At 39.3% G+C, this 21,851-nt stretch overlaps 1 protein-coding gene across 1 annotated transcript in view; it reads right to left on the reverse strand.

Annotated features, from left to right (window-relative positions):
• FAM241A (family with sequence similarity 241 member A) overlaps positions 1–21,629 on the reverse strand; it is a 47,386-nt gene extending 25,757 nt beyond the window's left edge. Inside the window, exon 1 of the mRNA XM_070372011.1 lies at positions 21,300–21,629. Coding sequence (XP_070228112.1) covers positions 21,300–21,470 — 171 coding nt within the window. The 5' untranslated portion in view covers positions 21,471–21,629. The remainder of the gene's footprint in view (positions 1–21,299) is intronic.
• Between the last annotated feature and the right edge of the window lie 222 nt (positions 21,630–21,851).

Consider the following 21,851-nt stretch of genomic DNA (forward strand, 5'->3'; position numbering starts at 1 on the left):
GATTCATAATTCCAAATGTCTGCATCCATAAATTTAAATACAAAAATGGATTTAAACTGTAACATACTTTAATTCCTAAAGCAAAAGAAGCAATATGGAGATCCTGATTGAAACTGGAACATTTGTGTATCAGGCAAGTCACACTTCCTTCCAAGACAAAATCAAGAAAGGAAAAGACATTACAAAATCAAAGACACTTGTCAGAATGTGAAGCACTAAGTAGGTGAGGGCTGGTTCTTAAAACCACTGGGTCCATTGTTGTTGTCCCAGTTGCTTGACCATACCTATTGAAAGAGCCAACATTTATGACTTTGGAAATGCCCCCTTTTAAAATTAAATTTTATCGTAGGAGTTTTAAGTTTATTCCTAGGCTTAAGGAAGTATATAGCTTTATGAAAATTTGAAAATTCTACTTGGTTATGCTATTACGTTATCTTTTCCATAGTATATTTAAAGACTTAAAGATAAATATGGCTGCTATGTATACTAAAACTAGGCAAAAATATGGACCATCCTTGTTAGAATTAAGTTCCCTCTTTCCTCTATGGTTAGCTTTTTATCATTAATTTTTTACTAAGATCTATAATGGGATTTCTGTCTCACAGAAAATCTAAGAGTACTTACGAATGGGACAATGTTTTAAAAAGCTATGAAAATGCCACTCACATAACAATGTTCATGAGTGGTTTATTGTGTTCTGTATAATAACAGCTTCTTGTTTTATATACTGCACTTTTGTCTGATTCAGTGACTTGGCTGATATTTTTTCCTTGCATTCTGAAATAACCGCTTCTGTGCAGTTTCTTATGAAATGAAATAAATGTCTATTGCATTAGCAATCAACCATTTGGACTAAGTGGTGAAAAATTTAACTGCTTCTCCTTATTTATGACACTAAAGAATTTGTAGGAATCTAGTCTTGTAAATAAAAGTATGTGGGTTTATAAAATTTCTTATGGAAAACATTTTTTTTTGAAAAATAGTATATCTACATAAGCTACCTTATTTTATAATAAAGTGTATTACTTAGTTTAATCTTAGGTAAATAGTAATATAATGAAAATGACAGGTTTTCTGCCTACTGTAATAAAGCCTATAGTCATGTTCTAAAGTTACAATCTTCTCTCGGCCTGTTTTGTACCTGCGTTTTATGCAAGATGTGCTGTGCCCTACTTGTGGCAAGCCTGCACAGATCTGAAAGATTTGCCAGACCAACAGATGCTTACTTTCAGGAAATCATACTCTTGTTCTTGGTGTGTGTCACGTCCTCCCTGAGTACCACTAGTCTTTGATTACTAAACTCCAACTCTCATAACTCACAGTCCTTGACTCGCAGAATAATCTGGCTTGCAAAATAAATCCTTTAGTCAATTCAGTTCAATTCAATAAATAATAACTGGATGCCTACCACAAGCAAGGTAAGTGCTGTGAGGTACAGAAAGCAAATAATCTATACTCCTTGCTATTAAGCTGCTTAATATATAAGCAAAGATATGCACTCAAATCACCATATTCAAACACGGCTGAGGCTGCCCCTAACAATGAAAATGACCTGTACTTTTTATAAAAGATTCATAGTTTTCTTATTTTTCTCAGTTAAGGCAACTTTTCAAATTTCTAGACTTGTATGCTCAATTGCATATTCAACATTTCTATGTAGATATCTGAAGCAGAAGATATTAAGAAGAGGTGGCAAGAATACATAGAAGAACTATACAAAAAAGAGCTTAATGACCCAGATAACCACAATGGTGTGATCAATCACCTAAACCCAGACATTCTGGAATGTGAAATCAAGTGAGTCTCAGGAAATACCACTACGAACAAAGCTAGTGGAGGTGACAGAATTCCAGTTGAGCTATTTCAAATCCTAAGAGATGATGCTATGAAAGTGCTGCACTCAATATGCCAGAAAATTTGGAAAACTCAGCAGTGGCCACAGAACTGGAAAAGGTCAGTTTTCATCCCAATCCCAAAGAAAGGCAATGCCAAAGAATGTTCAAACAATGGCACAATTGCACTCATCTCACATGATAGTAGAGTAATGCTTAAAATTCTCCAAGCCAGGCTTCAACAGTATGTGAACCATGAACCTCCAGATGTTCAAGCTGGATTTAGAAAAGGCAGAGTAACCAGAGATCAAATTGCCAACATCTGTTGGATCACCGAAAAAGCAAGAGAGTTCTAGAAAAACATCTACTTCTGCTTTACTGACTATGCCAAAGCCTTTGTGTGGCTCACAACAAACTGTGAAAAATTCTTAAAGAGATGGGAATACCACACCACCTTACCTGTCTTCTGAGAAATCTGTATAGAGGTCAAGAAGCAACAGTTAGAACCAGACGTAGGACAAAGGACTGGTTCCAAATTGGAAAAGGAGTATGTCAAGAATGTATATTGTTACCCTTGTTATATTGTTATTTAACTTATATGTATGACCAACCTAGACAGCATATTAAAAAGCAGAGACATTACTTTGCCAACAAAAGTCCCTCTACTCCAAGCTATGGTTTTTCCAGTAGTCATATATGGATGTGAGAGTTGGACTATAAAGAAAGCTGAGCACTAAAGAATTGATGCTTTTGAACTGTGGTGGTGGAGAAGACTCTTGAGAATTCCTTGGACTACAAGGAGATCAAACCATTCAATCCTAAAGGAGTCTACCGGGAGCCAGCACGGGAGTCTCCACCCATGACAAGGTCATGTGGGAGAGTTCTGGTGCAAGGCGAGCCAGAACTCGAGGGGTGCCCTTCTGGGCCTGCCTGAGCGTCTACCCCAAAACCAGAATCTGTCTGTTTTACTATTTTACGACTTTCACCAACTCCTCTGACATTAACAGGGGGCTATCCCTGACCACCTTTCTCTGTAAGAAAATCAACTTAAAACCTAGTTAATAATAAGTCTCCTGGGTGTAATAGGAGTGTTTCAATTCAAACCCCTCTGATGACTTTTCTAGCTTGCCTGACAGGTTTGTTCATATTCACAGCCTCCCAACCACGAGAGGCACGGAAAGCTTAAGATATTCTAACAATGCACAGCTTCTCAGAGAGTTAAAATTGTTAAAATAGAACTAGTAGAGGATTTCTTTGTTGAGCTAATGCTTGCTGCCAAGTTTCCATATCCCTTACCTATTGTGTCCCTGGGAGTGTATTGATTCATATAGTTGGTGTATAGAAATGTAAGTAGTAGCTTTAATGTTTGTAACCTTGGACCCTTGAGTTAATTCTTTTCTTGTTATAGTCCACCACTTTTGCCCTATAGGAATGCAACTTTATCTAATGCTTTCAGAGGGTGGCGCCTGACTTTAGAATAATCACCTTTAGAGAAAAATAAGTTTTCTGAAGAAAGGGTCATAAAATGTTAACAGGCTTCCTGGCCAGAAGATGATGTAAATCACCTAAAACTTTTGCATATAAGTTTGCAGAAAGAAAGCCTGGCTTCGATAAGAATCAAGGACTGCTGACCTTGCATGACTCTACCCGCTCCCCGCCACCCCCACTCCCCACCCCACCCCTTAGTCTCTATGCACAACTTTAGGTATAAAAACTACTTTGAAAAATAAAGTGTGGGCCTTGTTCACTGAAGCTTGGTCTCCCCATGTCGTTCTTTCTCTTTCCTTTTCCTATTCAGGCTGATTCCATGGAGCACAGGGGCTCTCTGTGTTCACTTTCCTGCCTGGGCTCCTAAGACCCACTTGAGAAGGTGCCTAAGGTGGGGCACCTTCCGTGATTCGAGAGGGCACCTTGGCCTACGTGAACAGAGCACGTCCCGTGCTGGGGCTTTATTGGCTTTCTGCGTAAACCAAGGAATATCAGCCTCTTTTCTCTCCTCTATTTTCTTAACTGCAAAATTCTTTCCTTATCTTTATCTCTTTATCTATTCTTTTAATCGCTGACGCCGTCTCCGGAGGGAATCCCTGGATCCTACTGGGGCTGGACCCAGGTAGGAGTCAGTCCTGATGCTAAAGCTCCAATTCTTTGGCCACCTGATGTGAATAACTGACTCACTGGAAAAGACCCTGATGCTGGGAAAGATTGAAGGCAGGAGGATAAGGGGATGACAGAGGGTGAGATGGTTGGATGGTATCACTGACTCAATGGACATGAGTTTGAGCAGGCTCCATGAGTTGGTGACGGAAAGGGAAGTCTGGCCTGCTGCAGTTGCAAAGAGTTGGACATGACTGAGTGACTGAATTGATCTTGTTGTTCAGTCGCTAAGTTGTGTCTGACTCTCTGCGACCTCGTGGACTTTAGCACTCTAGGCTCCTCTGTCCTCCACTATCTCCCAGTTTGCTCAAAGTCATGTCCATTGAATCGATGATACCATCTAACTGTCTCATCCTCTGCCATTTCCTCCTCTTTTTGCCTTCAGTCTTTCCCAGCAGGGTCTTTTCCAGTGAGTCAGCTCTCACATCAGGTGGCCAAAGTATTGGAGTTTCAGCTTCAGTTATCAGTCCTTCCAATGAATGTTCAGGGTTGAATCCTTTAGGATTGACTGGTTGGATCCCCCTGCAGTCCAAGAAACTCTCAAGAGTCTTCTCTAGCACCAACATTTGAAATGATCAATTCTTTAGTGCTCAGCCTTTATGGTCCAACTCTCACATCTGTACATGACTACTGGAAAAACTACAGCTTTGACTACACAGACTTTTGTCAGCAAAATGATGTCTCTGCTTTTTAATACACTGTCTAGGTTTGTCATAGCTGTCCTTCCAAGGAGTAAGCATCTTTTAATTTCATGGCTGCAGTCACTGTCTGCAGGGACTTTTTGGAGACCAAGAAAATAAAATCTATTACTGCTTCCACTTTTTTTTTTTCCTTCTCTTTGCCATGAAGTGATGGAAATGAATGCCATAATCTTAGTTATTTTAATGTTGAGCTTCGAGCCAGTTTTGTCACTCCTCTTTCTCTCTCATCAAGAGGCTCTTTAGTTCCTCTTCACTGAGGACCTGAAACTCAGCATCCCCTGTCCCAAACTCATAATCATCTGCCTTAATATTGGTTTTCCTCCACAGGTCCACTACCTTAGTAAACTGCACAATCCAGAAGTACAAGCAAGAAGACTGCTAGTTATTCTAGATGTCTTCATCACCCTTCTCCTTTTTGGTCTACTTTTGCCGGCTCATTCCCCTCTGAGTCTGTGCTGGATCTTCTCAGGAACTTATGGGTAGTCTGTCTTCTCTTCTTACCCTATAGTCTTTCTTGATGGAGGTTTCATGTACTCTAATGATTTTATTAATTCTTATATAGTTTATATGCTGAAGACTCTTTCATTTTAAATCATACCCTTGCTAAGAGAAAATTATTAGTGAAATATTTTTAATTTCTTCAGAAAAAAATTGCTCTAGTTTTGATCCTCCCCCATTTAAAAATAAAATCCTATCCCCATTTTATTCCTTATTAGCCATTTGTTCAATAAACTTATTAAATACACATTCCAAGTGTTTGCTCCTCACAAAAACACCATAAGGTGGGTATTATTAGACTCTAGAGGTCGAGTGACTTTTTCAGAAGTATACAACCAGCCAGAATTTGAGTTTTGGAAAACAGGAATTTTCTGACTATAAATTCTAAGCTCTTCTCAATAAACTGTACTGCAAATCTCTAAAGACCTTAGTACAAAGGAATCAGGTATATTAAGAAGAAAGCAAAATATTTAAACAAATGCATCATAAGCTGTGATTATATAACACTTAAGAAAGGTACTTTTTAAAAGATATAGTCTTTAATTAATTTACTTAAGTCCATAATTAATTTACTTTTTCCTCTCATCTTTCTACAAGGGAGTTGAATTTGTTTATAGTAGGAACAAATGAATAAAACAGTAATGAAATATAGAAACCTGGAATGGGGGATGGATAAGAAATAACTGAGAGTCTAGACTGGGGAAAGATGTAACCACGATTACATCTCAAATTGGGTTCTCCTCAAATTGGGTTCTATCCTCCAGGGATTCAAAGCAAGCGTGGTATAGCCAAGTAATTCCTACTTCCTGGAAGTGTCTGCTCAAACATTACCTTAGTGAGCCCTTCCGTGATCATGTTATTTAAAATAGCAGCCCTATCCCTTATACATACTCTCTACCCACCTTCCATTTATTTTTTCCCATAGCACTATAACTCACCGATGTACTTGCTCATTGACTCACTGTCTTTGTCTCCTTCCTACAACGGGAGATTAAAGACAGGAGAGATTTGGGCCTCTTTCTGTTTGTTTCTTTGTATTCTGGGTGCCTACAGCACTGCCCAGGAAAGAATAGGAGCTCATTAAATGTTTTAAATGAATGAATTAAAAACTACCAAGAAAATAAGGAACAAACAAATAATAATACTTAATAAATAACAAGGAATACAAACAAATAATACAGAAAACTGTCTATAATACAATGACTATTACCAGTTGCTAAAGCAATTGATGTTCCATATGATACAAATGAATAATGAAAATGTCTTTAGTGTATGGCCAGGTTGTTGGAGCAACTGAAGTCTTAAATTAGTAGCCTAATATAGAGTGCTCAAAGACTGATTTCCAAATGCTTAATCACTTAAATTCCAAAAGGAAAATGCTGTCATCCAGAAATGGAAGAATCATTATGCCATTTTCATGATGTTACTGTTAAATAAACTTCACATACTGAATAATGAAGGAGGAAGTTTAGTGTCTTCTTTTAATTTATTCTTCATATATTATTTTCATGTGTTTTCCACTGAGTATTTTTATGGATACCAGAAATGGTTATAATTAACTGGCTAATTCTCTATGAAGAAATCACTTCATTCTTGCCCTCCTTTAAATTTAAAAGCTTAAACTAAATGAACATCTACACTCCCATGAAACTCTTGAGAAGACATAATCGTCTGTGAAACCAATAACCATTCAACACATGGAGAAAGTATGCTAGAATGCTAGGAACAAGCAATTGGGATTTGTGTGCTGAATAAAAACTAGACATGAATATGGAATCCTTGGAGCAGCCATCCTGTTCTTATTAAAATTTGCTTTTGGTAGTTGTCTTGTGCTGTGCTGTGCTTAGTCACTCGGTTGTATCCAACTCTGTGACCCCGCCAGGCTCCTCTGTCCATGGGGATTCTCCAGGCAAGAATACTAGAGTGTGTTGCCATGTCCTCCTCCAGGAGATCTTCCCAACCCAGGTCTTCTGCATTGCAGGCGGATTCTTTATCAGCTGAGCTACTAGGAAAGCCCCAGTAGTTATCTTAGTATCAGGTTAATTTCAGTTATATAACTCAGCAGAAAGAACTTCAAATATAAATCAACCCTTGCTTTTCACATGCATATAAATCATGCATTTCCACATGTACTCTGAATGTATATTGTACAGTACTACCATGGAAGACTAGAATAGAATTAATCTTTTATAGCAGCACAAGAACACGAGACATTGTAAAGGAAAAGTTCAAGTGCCCTCACAATATACAATTTAATCTACTCTGTGTAGCACATTTTGGAAATGACTTTTTTTTATACTATAAGAAAATTAAGAATAAGTAAAAAAATTATGGGTATCTCCATGGAAAACTGTGCATCGTTTAAAAGAATGTTTAGCCTTTATGACTTTCAAGATATTTTACAAGTTGGTAAATTATAAATAACCAACAGCAATGCAAATAATTTTTATTAACAGACAGACAAATTCTGTTCCATTAGAGGTTCAACTGTCTTCCCACCCCACCTATGGAAAAAGCCAGTCTCTCGGCTATTTGTAAATTCATTTCAACATACCTTTTTCCATATACATTTCTGACTGATTTCTCCATTGAAGCAGTTTTCACATTTGTCTGGTTCCCTCACTACTGATGAGCTAAATAAACCCCTTAACATGTATTCATTTTATATTTAATGAGCATTATAATTTTACCTCTTTTTGAAAATTATCCTTCAACTTTGCTATTATTGAAATGGCTGATCTGAATTTTAACCTATGTTAGTTATGCATTTCATTTACTGTCTTTCCTCTGTTTAGTTCAAGAAAAATTAAAAACAAGATAGCAAGTTCTGACCACTTACATAAATTAATGCCAGTTAGTATTCCAAGATCCTGTTTGTTAAATTTCACCTTCTTGATACTGTGGTTTTTAAAATACAGCACATCAAGGAACATAATCTTTGCCTAAATTCTTACAACTGTTTTACAGGGATCTTTAGCTCAATGCGCCGAAGAATTGATGCTTTTGAACTGTGGTGTTGGAGAAGACTCTTAAGAGTCCCTTGGACAGCAAGGAGATCCAATCAGTCCATCCTAAAAGAAATCAGTCCTGAATATTCATTAGAAGGACTGATGCTGAAGCTGAAACTCCAATACTTTGGCCACCTGATGTAAAGAACTGACTCGTTGGAAAAGACCCTGATGCTGGGAAAGATTGAAGGTGGGAAGAGAAGGAAACGACAGAGGATAAGATGGTTGGATGGCATCACCGACTCAATGGACATGTGTTTGAGTAAACTCTGGGAGTTGATGATGGACAGGGAGGCCTGCCATGTTGCAATCCATGGGGTTGCAAAGCGTTGGACACAATTGAGTGACTGAACTGAACTTAGCTCAATGCACAGCTAACATCATTCATTTCCTTTCTGTTGATTCTGACAATAGAATATGTTCCTGTTATACAAAAAGTTCTCTCTCTCTTAAAACTAATTTTTGTTATGAAAGTTTCCCCTGGGAAGCCACATTGCTTCAACAAAAACATCAACTGCATTTATACCAGCAGTGTCATTTTAGATAGAAAATTTTATAGACTCTATACTACCTCACAAATGCCAAAATAATTGTCTGAAGCATTTGCCATATGCAATTTCTGCTCTCATGGAGATGACGTTTCCTGTGTGAGCCTGTGAAGGGGAGAGTGGGAAGTTGCAGAGAATAAATATATTAACAAACAAACAAAATAATATCAAGTAGTGTGAGGGCTATGAATAAAACAGAGTAATGGCAGAGAGGAAGATGGGTTGGACTGCCTACATTAGGCAGAGCTGGGATCTCAGAGAGGTTATAGTTAAGCCAATGATATGAAGATTTGCCAAAGGAATATCTGGGGAAAAGAACCCAGGCAGAGGCTTTGAGACAGAACTGAGCTGTCTGGGCTAGTGCAGTGATTTTGACTGTGATCCACAATAAGAGATATATTTTATTTCTTGACCTAATACATATAAACTAAAGTTCCACAAAATGACATTCATACCACATGTGAAGCATTCTAATGATTTCTGTCCTATCCTATCCTGTTCACAATTCACTAAATTAATTTCATGAACCAACACTAGCTTGATAGTTATTTAGCATGGGTTTGTATCGCAACTCTGCAATGTTCTAGCTGTGATACTTTCAGTATATTACTTAGCCTCCCTGTTCTGCAGTGTTTACAACTTTAAAGTGGGAAGCAACAGCAGTAGATCAAACCTGTGAGGTTTCATACCAGATTTCCTTCCAGAAAGACCAAATCAATTTTACTTCTAACTTCAGTGTATTGTTATTTCGTAAACTATTTCTTTAAATCCACATTATTCATTTTTAAAATGATCAAGTTGCTAGGTGAAATATTATCTCTAATAGTTTTAATTTGCATTTCTTTTATTTCCAGTGATGCTGGACATGTTTTCCTCCTTACTGGATACTAAATGTCACCGCAGGTTTTATTGCCTACAAACTGTACAAAAACAAGATGTTAAATATAAACTTTTACTAAGTATGTAAAGCTTCACCTAGCTGCACCATATATAATTTATAACATGTTTATTATTACATTTATAATTTGTCACTTTTAAATTAAATGCAAAGTTTTAACATTTATTTACACTGCTGCTGCTGCTGCTGCTAAGTCGCTTCAGTCATGTCCGACTCTGTGCGACCCCATAGACAGCAGCCCACCAGGCTCCCCCATCCCTGAGGTTCTCCAGGCAAGAACATTGGAGTGAGTTGCCATTTCCTTCTCCAATGCATGAAAGTGAAAAGTGAAAGGGAAGTCACTCAGTCGTGTCCGACTCTTTGCGATCCCATGGACTGCAGCCTACCAAGCTCCTCTGTCCATGGGATTTTCCAGGCAAGAATCTTGGAGTGGGGTGCCATTGCCTTCTCATCTTACACTAAACTACATATAACCAATAAAGGAGAAAAACTTTTTTTGTATCCATTTGGGAGGATGGATACAAATCATTGAGAATATCAGCTAGTTCTTGAATTAGTTTTTGAAATTACTATAAATGGAAAAATACTAAAATTTGCTTTCATTGTCATTTTAACCAATAGAATTCAGTATTTAAAATCATAGTTACAAACTTAGACAAATGAAACCAAGTATTAAAAAATATACACACAATTTCAGCCATATCTACCAAGCATATTAAAAGAGTTGCCTACTGCAGTGGAAGAGAACATTTCTGCAATGAAGAAGTAAATTAATTAAATTAAATAAAAAATAAATCAATTAAAGTTAATGCTATGAATGAACTAACGATAGATAATAACAGGCCATGAAGTGAAGAGTATGACTGATTCAAGCTGCAGGTTAAAATTTTCTACCTTTTGTACTTACCCTAAAATCAATTTTTTTTTTTTTAAAGAAATGAAGTTTCTGGTGACATTATTGAGTACCTTGTACATATAGGGAAGTATGCTGGCTGCTACCACAGATGGAACAGTTTGTTTATTTAAAGAAGCCAAAATCAAACATTTTTCCTTAAAAATGAATTTTTTCTTAATTCTCAATTTGTGGCATGACAACAGCTTCTGTTAGATTTTATTATCTCTGAAAACCATGGAATAAGGAATTCTGAATTTAATCAAACTCATGAAATTTGCCAGCCATGGGAAATACACCTTAAATTCCCTGCCTCTGTAGGTGGTGTGCACACATCCCAGTAAAATTTTGATGAAGAGGATAAAAGACAAAAATAAAAATTTTTGGATTAATTGGAAGAGGGAATTAAAAAAAAACTCACCAATGTTAGAAAAAATTATATCAAAGGAATATAGTAAAAACCACAAATGGAAACTTAATTTTCTTAACACTGTGTTTGATATAAAGTATTAATAATAATTTTATCCTTCGTTTTCCATAAAGTTCAAAACATTTGGACCATGCGTTCCCTTTGATCAGATAAGCTCTAGTTTTGCCATAAGAAAACAGCAGCCACAAATAAAGCCAATCATTTCCTCTTCCTAAGCCAAGACAAGACATAGCTGCCAATGATGTTAAGTAGAAAAACAAAAAACAACAGAAAAAAATCCCCCTGGATGTGGGAAAAATTAGATCAGAAGACAGAAAGTATCTTTTGCATTAACTTAATTAGAAATTCAGTTTCTTTGTCCAAATGAAACTACCCTTTGATTATCTTGTTAATTCCCCTAAACACACACACACATACACACACACACACACGAATACACCACACTCTTTAGGAACCAAAACATGACTAGTAGAGACTCAAAGTTTCTTGAAGATATGTGGCTGTTATTGCAAGATAACACTATGACTCCAGAGATCACAGAAATTAAAGATAGTGTGGCTAAAGCTTAAAGGAAATATGAAAAAAAGACATAGTTTCTACTTAGGTCTTTTGGTGCAAGGTTAATATCATAGAACTACTTTCGGTTTTTCCCTTTAGCCTTGCTTTGCCACTTCTGATCAGTAAATTGAGAACAACATGAACAGAGGAGGGTGGGTATTTTTCCCATCAAGGATCAGTGATCCACAACAAGAAAAAAAAAAAAAAATCAAACTAGAGATCTATACAAAAAGCAACATAATCTACTTAAAAAAAAAAGAAATATGAAATACTTATCTGATTTTCAGATTAGGAAATCTTAATACTTTATTCAATAAATAATACTTATTCTATAAATCTGAAAATTGCAGAGACTAAAAATATAGTTCTATGATGTGGTTAGATAAGAAAAAGAAGGGAACCAGAGAAAAAAGATGAGAGAGAAGATGAGGGTAAAACAGGTAGCTAATATTCACTGAGGGCTTACTATATGGTAGGTCTTTCATAACACAAAATGTTCCTGAACCCTCATAAGAATTTTAAGTAGATAGAATTATACCCATCACATGAGGAAACTGAGTCTCTGAGGGATTAAGTTATTAGGATGATAAGACCCATAAAGCAGTAAAGCCAAGACTCAAACTTAGAACAGTCACACTCCAATACCTTTTCCACTGCTCTGCAACATCAGCTTCTATAGAAGAGAGGCGGCAGTGGGGTGGAGAAGGTGCATGGAAATGAAGAAAAAGTGGCTAGGATGGGAGGTGAGGAAGAATAAAAGGCAACAGGAGAGTGCGACACTCAGTAAGGAGAGATGAAAAAGAGATGGGTAGTAGCAGAGAAGGGCAGAAAAAGAACATGAACGTATGTGGCCATTGGCATAAGTGACTCCACTGTGGGCCCACAGGGTTCCTCCTGTTCTGCTGACCCCACCCAGGACTGTACTGTGCAGTAAGTCATTTCTCTGTTGTCAAGGGCTTTGGAGCTAATCAGCATTGTTTAATAATCATTAGGGCCAGGCTGGCCTCTTGCTCTGTAGTCCCCAAACAATGATGAAAACCTTCACTGACTTATTCCCTGTGTCCACAAGACTAGTTATCTATTCATAAATATTGACTTAGGAAAGCACTTCCTGTTTCCAAGCATGTACCCCCATACCCTAGGTTAACTGTAAAATTGTCTCAGTGGCCCCTTGGCAGTGTGGAGTGCAGCTGCAAATGCTCGCATATCCTTGTCTCCTCAATCCCACTCTGTAAGCAAGTTACCCTATAATATAGTGATCCACTGATTACATGGAACTGCCTGCCTTGTTTCTTTCAGTCTCTAGAGATACCTTCTTAGTTTGGTGAGCACCTTTTGTTCCCTCCATCCTCCAACAGAGAGGGAAAGAAAACTGGAGAAAGTTGCATATAAGGAGTTGCTTGAAGAAAAGATGTGAGAAAAGATCTGTTGGGAGACTACGTGTTTGGAATGTAGGTGTCAAGAAAATAAACAATTATTACGTATCCACTGGAGTATCTATCAGTAGAGCATTTTCAACAACTCAAATCACGGTAACCATAATTCATTTTGAGCAGAGTTTCTCAACTTGAGCACTAGTGACATTTTGGGTCAGACAATGCTTTGCTGTAGGCGACTGTTCTGTGCATTACAGGCTGTTCAGCAGGATCCCTGGACTCTTATTAGATGCCAATGGTACTATACCTCCTCAGTCTTAACATTCAAATGTCTCTCGAGACATTGCCAAGTGCCCCTTGTGAGTCTAATTGCCCTAAGAGCCATTGATTTAGAGGTTCCACCCTTGCATAATGACAAAAATGAACAAAAGGTATCTACCATATACAAAATTATCCCAGGAGTTACTCTACTGACTAGATGCCCATTGGAAAGAAATTAGATTACGTCTAGGGCCAAGTTCATCTAAACTCAAGGAACTTGCTACAGTATTGTTTGCAGACTGTTTTTAAAAGATGTGAAAGGAAGTGGGTACAAACAGATATCTGTTTTTGAACTACACAATCTAAAGGGGGGCAGCAGATTTATCAGACTGTTCTTCCATCATGGGTGAAGGCTCTTATTTCTGAAAACAAAAACAAAACCGGCTCTGGAGTTTGGAGACCTGGGTTCTGGTGTGTTCTAGTACGAGACAGTTGTAAGACTGAGAGCAAATCACTTGGCCTGGGGAACCAAGGCTTGTTGGCTTCTTACACTTTACCTAGAGTTCAAATATACCCTTCGAGGGAAATAGTAAAAAGTAAAATAACTTCTACATTTCTATTACTGATACCATGTTGAAGGGAAAGTATGGTGGGCTGGCATGCTTATTACTCCCTGCCACTCAGAGTGTGGTCCACGGGCATAGCAGCAGCCTCACTTGAAGCGCTTGTGAGAGATGCAAAGTCTCAGGCCTCACCCCAGAACAACGAAATCATAACCTGTATTTAACAACAGATGCTTTGTTTGCACATTAAAGCTGAGGAGCACTGTTCTATTCCAGCTTTCTAACTGTGGAGTGTGCAAAACTTATAAACAACATTTCTCAGATTTCTTTTTAGTTAGGATTCTAGTTGAAAATTAGGTCTAAATACTAACCCTTACATGCTTATAGCCAGATACCACTCTAACATTCTACATGTATTACATATACACATGCATATATATACACATATATATATGTATATACATACGTATAACAATTTTGTGAGGTTGACACAACTATTTTCCCCTTTAGACAGATGAAGAAACTGAGGGCCAGAGGTCAATTAACTTGCCCAAAGTTACAGTTAGTAAGTAGCAGAGTGAGGATTCAAACCTAGGTATTCTGGATCTAGAATATGTACTGCTAATCATATCTTTAATGACAGATCAAAGAGTAGGTATAAGGCTTTCTGCTGCTGCCACTTTTTTTTTAAACAGATGATCTTGTGGAACATTCTTTGCTAAATGCTATTATGCACATTCCTTCATTTATTTATGTAAATATCTATAAGCCAACACTTATCTGAAAGTTCCAAGACTGCAAAAGGCAAGAAGCAGAAATAAAGCGTTACCATTTGAAAGAAATCAAAATCAACCTTATCTATAGAGTGGATGATTATACACCTAGAAGTCTAAGAGATATTAGTATATATTAGTGTTAGAATTAATAGGGACTTCCTCTGATCATCCCATGGCCAAGACACCACACTCCCAATGCATTGGGGCCCAGGTTTGATTCTTGGTTAGATGTCACACGCTGCAACTAAAAGCTGACCTGTTGCAACTGAAGGACCCACGAGCCGCAATGAAGACAGAAGATCCACACGCCGCAGCTAAGACCCAGAGCAGCCAAATAAATACATAATATAAAAAAGGCTTCATCCCCCGAACACTCTTAAAAAGTGAATTAATACAAGAATTCAGAAAGGTAGTTAGTTTAAAACTAATATATAAAAACCAATAGTTAAAAACCAGCAGGAAAAATGTGATATGGAAAAAGAACCCCCCTTCAGAATGCCAACAGAAAAATGTAAAAGCTTATTTCAGTATTTATAACTACTATAAAGGATGGTGAACCCAAAGAGAAAGTGGATTATTCAGTGATTAGGGGGAAAATAAGATTAGTTCCATACCTCACACAATACATGAAGTCATTGTAAAGAGATTAAATACAGAGAGTAAAAAAATAAAAATAAAACTATAAACACACACATAAAGGAAACATTGGTGGATATTTTAATTAACTGTAGGATTAGAAAGAATGTTCTAAAGAAATATATAAAAATATATGTGTGTGTATGTGTGTGTGTGTGTGTGTGTGTGCATGTTTGAGGGTGTAAGATGTGTGTATTAAATTTCCAAAAGTATTCCTTTGGCTAATAAAAATTTAAAGCATTTCTAAGTCAAAAACATCATAAAATTATAAAGCAAATAGCAAGCAGGGAAAATAATTATAAGCAATGTGAAATATGGCATTAATATCTTATAATAATGCCAAAAGAAAAAATGGTCAAAGACCATGATTAAAAAGAAATGCAGAACTTCCCTGGTGGTCCAGTGGTTAAGAATCTGCCTGCTGATGCAGGGGCTACGAATTCAATCCCTGGTATGGTAAGAGTGCACCTGCTTCAGAGCCATGACTATTGAAGCTGGTGTGCAGCCAGGAAGACCAGCGAAGCCAAAAATAAATAAATAAATAACATTTTTAAAATCTAGGGGAAAAGTGCAGATGCTCGGTAAATATATGAATGGTCTAGTAAACCTCTCTAGCAATATCTTATGACAGTAAGATAATTTTTGCCTACTAAACGTGAACCGTGAACTTCCTGATGTTCAAGCTGGTTTTAGAAAAGGCAGAGGAACCAGAGATCAAATTGCCAATATCCGCTGGATCATGGAAAAAGCAAGAGAGTTCCAGAAAAACATCTATTTCTGCTTTATTGACTATGCCAAAGCCTTTGACTGTGTGGATCACAATCAACTGTGGAAAATTCTGAAAGAGATGGGAATACCAGACCACCTGATCTGCCTCTTGAGAAATGTATGCAGGTCAGGAAGCAATAGTTAGAACTGGACATGGAACAACAGATTGGTTCCAAATAGGAAAAGGAGTACATCAAGGCTGTATATTGTCACCTTGCTTATTTAACTTATATGCAGAGTGCATCATGAGAAACGCTGGGCTGGAAAAAGCACAAGCTGGAATCAAGATTGGCGGGAGAAATATCAATAACCTCAGATATGCAGATGACATCACCCTTATGGCAGAAAGTGAAGAGGAACTAAAAAGCCTCTTGAAAGTGAAAGAGAGTGAAAAAGTTGGCTTAAAGCTCAACATTCAGAAGACGAAGATCATGGCATCTGGTCCCATCACTTCATGGGAAATAGATGGGAAAACAGTGGAAACAGTGTCAGACTTTTTTTGGGGGGCTCCAAAATCACTGCAGATGGTGACTACAGCCATGAAATTAAAACACACTTACTCCTTGGAAGGAAAGTTATGACCAACCTAGATAGCATATTGAAAAGCAGAGACATTACTTTGCCAACAAAGGTCCATCTAGTCAAGGCTATAGTTTTTCCAGTGGTCATGTATGGATGTGAGAGTTGGACTGTGAAGCAAGCTGAGCGCCAAAGAATTGATGCTTTTGAACTGTGGTGTTGGAGAAGACTCTTGAGAGTCCCCTGGACTGCAAGGAGATCAGTCCTGGGTGTTCACTGGAAGGACTGATGCTGAAGCTGAAACTCCAGTACTTTGGCCACCTCATGTGAAGAGTTGACTCATTGGAAAAGACCCTGATGCTGGGAGGGATTGGGGGCAGGAGGAGAAGGGGACGACAGAGGATGAGATGGCTGGATGGCATCACCGACTCGATGGACGTGAGTCTGAGTGAACTCCGGGAGTTGGTGATGGACAGGGAGGCCTGGCGTGCTGCGATTCATGGGGATGCAAAGAGTCGGACACGATTGAGCAACTGAACTGAACGGAAACTGGCAAAGATTAATCTACCAATTAAATCATTGCTGACACGGATGGCTTCTAACTGACATTCTGGGAATGTCACTGGTGCAGGCTTTCCTGAATGTAATTCTTTAGGATGTTTCAAGAGACTTCAATGTACACTGGTGCAGGCTTTCCTGAATGTAATTCTTTAGGATGTTTCAAGAGACTTCAAAGAGTTTGACTTACTGACCTAGGCCTTCCACTTTTAGAAATTTATTCTAAGGTAGAACTGTGAGGAACTGTGACAACAAGGTAGAACTTTATAAGCAAAGATTTTTACTGCAGTATTATGTATAAAGCACATTAAATATGTAGTATTAAGGGAATGACAATTAAGCAGCCTTAAAAATAATTTTTGCAAAGAATTTTTGATAAAGTTGGAAAATGGCATAACATGCCTAAGTAGATAAAACAAGATACCACATTCAAATATTACATTAAACCTTGTTAAAAAATGTGTGTATATACACACATACACACAGATATATGAATGCAGTAACACCAAATATTTCACATTTTATAGCACAATATTACTCAGATTTCAAATGCTCTTGTTTTCTTCTTTAGATTGTTCTATATTTCTACATTTTCCAAAGTACATAACACATAATCATGAAGACCTTAAAGCTAGAAATAATGATTCTAAAGTCAATCCAAGAACAGTGGTACCTTTCTATGCTCTAAGATGGCAGGGACATCTTAGGTTATTCAGGTTGTAAATGCCACGTCTGAGTGGATGCCACTCACATTACGCACATAAATGTAATAAAAGGACTAGAAACTTTAACCTTCTAGGTATACAGCAGGGCAGATACTCTAAGGGACCTGGCATTCAGAGTCAGAACATATTTTGATCATCTCTCAATGGCACCCCACTCCAGTACTCTTGCCTGGAAAATCCCATGGATGGAGAAGTCTGGTGGGCTGCAGTCCATGGGGTTGCTAAGAGTCGGACACGACTGAGCGACTTCCCTTTCACTTTTCACTTTCATGCATTGGAGTAGGAAATGGCAACCCACTCCAGTGTTCTTGCCTGGAGAATCCCAGGGATGGGGGAGCCTGGTGGGCTGCCGTCTCTGGGGTGGCACAGAGTCGGACACGACTGAGCGACTTAGCAGCAGCAGCAGCATGCACACAGTTACCAACACACATTCAGGACAGCTATGTCCTGTCCCTTCAGTTCCTTGGGCATTTTGCCTGTCTCCTGGCTTTTCTTTTTGATGCCAAACTCCTACTTCAGACTTAACACAGTTCCTTCATCTGGGGAACCTGGTCCAGTCTTTCAAGTCCTCCTTTCCTAGGACACAGGCTGCCTTGTCAATTATCCTACCTGGAAAGATTCAGGTCAAAAGGACAGAGGAACCTTAGTTTTTCTCTCAGATGGAGTAGGATTTAAGGATAAATTGTAAAAAAAAACAAAAAACAAAAAAACGCTGACAAGATCTTAGTTATTGAGAAAACACCTATATAAATAACCAGTATTTTGGTACTACATGAAATAAATACTATTTTTATTTGGTATCATAATAACAATGAGCCAAAGACACATTTGGTATAATCAAAGCTGATGTAAGAGCCCTCCAGGTTGAAGGAAGGGCAAGAGCTTTTGAGTCAACAATGTAAAGAAAAAGTGAAGGGAAAGATGTATGTAGAGGAGACTTTAGCCTGGGAAAGAGCCAAAGGAAGAAACCTGCTTCATCAAATTACCAGGTAAGGGCAAACTGTGAAAGAACTAGAAATAGAAAGGGATTTAATACAGAAAATTAGGGACTGACAAAAATCTTGGGAAGAGCTGGAGGAGCAGAAGTCAGGTGCCTTCTGGAGCTACTGCATTCAAGAACACACCACCCATTACCCTGGTCCAGATATAAGGGAGCCTCTGCTATTACTGTAGCCGCTGCTACCAATTCTCTCTTAACATCCATGAGGCTACTCAGATTCTGGAATATTGAGTGTGTCAAGCAGAACGGACAGCAAGGAGATGGCCTCTGTCTCATTTCCAGCTAATTAGTTTTGGTTTTGATTCTGTTTATATCATTGTTTCTATGGAAAAGTTCACTCCAAGTTCCAAATATCAACAACAAGTTTACAAACCAAGTTTTCAAAAGTACTCCATTTGTAATTTGGAGTCCACGTGTCCTTAAAGCAGCAAACACACACACACTATCTGCCTAAAGAAAAGCAAATTAAAACAACTCATTAAGTTATGTTTTACAGTTGTTAATTTCATTTACCTCTTCCTCAAATATCTTTATGTCTCTACTGTCATTACAAGACAGTGCATACAAAATTTAAGTTTCATTTTCAGCACTTGAAAAAAGCTACATTTATTGCTTCCCTGATAGCTCAGATGGCAAAAAATCCACCTGCAATGTAGGAGACCAGGAGACTTCCATCCTTAGGTTGGGAAGATCCTCTGGAGAAGGGAATGGCAACCCACTCTAGTATTCTTACCTGGATAATTCCATGGACAGAGGAGCCTGGTAGGATACAGTCAATGGGGTTGCAAAGAGCTGGACACGACTGAGACTAACACTTTTCATTATCAAGAAGTGATATATCACAATAGCTTGTTTCTTATACCAATGGGTTGGGTTGTATCAATTTCTTGTTTATTTTTGACTTACTTATGAGAAGTTCTTTGGTGCATATATATTATTAGGAGGGAATGCATATCTCAGGTGTAATTTTCAAGTATTGTGTATGTGGGCTTAGAGTACATAAATAAACCATGTGATAAAAATAAAATGATAACTTTTTCACAGGAGTATAGGGAAATAAATGTCCATGACATACAATGATAGAGGCAGGTATGTAAAGTATATCTGTTTTCTAGGGTATATGTTTCTTTTTTTGTTTGTTTCATCCCTTTTTGTGTACCCTAAGCAATTCCGTTAAGACCAGAGCTGCTGCTGATGAAAAATCCACAAAAGCTTAGATGAAGTATTTTACATACTCTCTTACAACCGCTTGAAAATTACTTTGGGACCTTCAGTTCAAATATATTTCCCCTGCCCCAGGGAATTTCTGTTGCTGTTTTCTTCACTTTGCCAGTTGAACAACTAAAGTAAGAGGAAACAGTCCTTTAGCTACTGAGTCATGGTACAATTAATGGGGGAAAATCATCAGGAAACTAGTTAGGAAGATCTCATAGCTACCAATTATATGCTTCAGTTACCATCTCCTATATCGTCAAAAGAATGAAAAATTACACTTCCACATGGTGAGAAAACCTAATGCTAAGGCATATTTTGTGCCTGCCACACGGTTATTTCTGTTTCCTAAACACAAGGCAGAGAAATTACCTATTAATGCATTTAGTGATATTGGAGTTTGTGAAATGTGGCAAAAAGATGCTGAAGGATAATGAGAGAAGACAGGCATCAATTGATCTCAACAGTATACCCTGTAATAAAGGCAAAGGATAATTTTATTTCTTGCGCTTTAATGGGATTCTGAGGGTAAACTAATCTCGGGTATTTTTGAAGGTCTACTGTATTTGATGGTGAAAATTCATCCCACTATGTGGGATAATTCAATTTCTTTCATTAAACGTCTTGCCTAATTGTCAAGATACATGCTATAATGCCTATTATCACCATATTTTATTTATTGAAAGCAAAGTCAGAGTTTCAAAAATTGCCCAACTTCTCTTTTCTTTATTATGGCTGGACTCATGCTTTTTCCCCCTTTGGTAACAACTAAAAGCAATTTTCCAGCGTTTTCAGTTTTTCAATGCAAGTTTAGATCTCCTTTCTGTTCATGTGAAAAACTTGCTCTGGGAGAGTCCCCGTCAAGACATCCATTGTAATACTCGCTCCTACACATGCCTTCAGATACTGACTGCATGGCTACAGAAATACACCTACACCGTACGGAGGCGCTAGGTGTGTTCAGAAATGCCAAGATGGAAGGCGGGAGGGGGTCGCTGGCCCCTAAAACACAGCCCCGGGGAACCTATTCCAAATGGAAGAGTGTTTACATGTAAGGCTTTCAGATAAGTGACCGTTATGGAGGGCACTTCCCCAGAGCCCTGGGCTCTGGCCTGAGAATCCTCTCCGCCAGACGGGTGGGAAAGGGCGGCGCTCACCCAGCCAGGCACGCGACTCCGGGTCGGCCCTCGGCACGCGACCCCGCGGCCCGCCCCGAGCGCGCCGTCAACTGCTCTCGGGGTCAACTGTTCGGCTTCCCGGAATGCCGCGGAGCCCAGCTCCCCGAGCCGACCACAGCCCGGGCGCCGCCCTCCCTCGGACCACTTCCCTCCGCCGCCGCGTGGGGCTCGGGAAACCGGCCGGAGCGCGCCGACCCGCCCGGCTCACCTGCTCCCGCTCCTCCAGCGGCCGCCGCCCGCGCCGCCGCGGGCTCGCCCCGGACTCCTGCTCTGTCCCCGCCGCCGCTCGCTCCGCCAGTGCGTCTCGGTCTTCGTCGCGCTCCCCGCCGCTGCCTCCGCCGCCGCCGCCGCCGCCTAGCAGCTGCCCGGCCGAGCACATCCCGCCGCCAACTTCTGCCGCCCGGGACGGCCGCCAAGCCGGAGGCAGCGACCGAATGCCCGAGGGCCGCCGTAGGATCGTCCGCGCTTGCCACTGACAGGCGCCTCCAGAGCGCGCCCCGCCGGCTGGGGCGCCACAAGTACCAGCCAGGCTCGGCCCCTCGAGTCACGGGCTCGCCCCGCCCTCAGCCGCCGGGGCGGAGCCCGAATGGGGGCGGGGCCATGGAGGGGCGGGGCCAAGGGCGCGCGCGCGCGTGCGAGTGTGACAGGAGAGGGAGTCTGTGTGACTCTGTACGTTAAGAGACTGTGTGTGTGTGACATTGTGTATGAGAGAGAGGAGCTGTGTATGAGAGACTGTGTGAGAGACTATGAGAGAGAAATT

This window comes from Bos mutus, chromosome 6 (assembly GCF_027580195.1).
Source record: "Bos mutus isolate GX-2022 chromosome 6, NWIPB_WYAK_1.1, whole genome shotgun sequence".
Taxonomy (NCBI): domain Eukaryota; kingdom Metazoa; phylum Chordata; class Mammalia; order Artiodactyla; family Bovidae; genus Bos; species Bos mutus.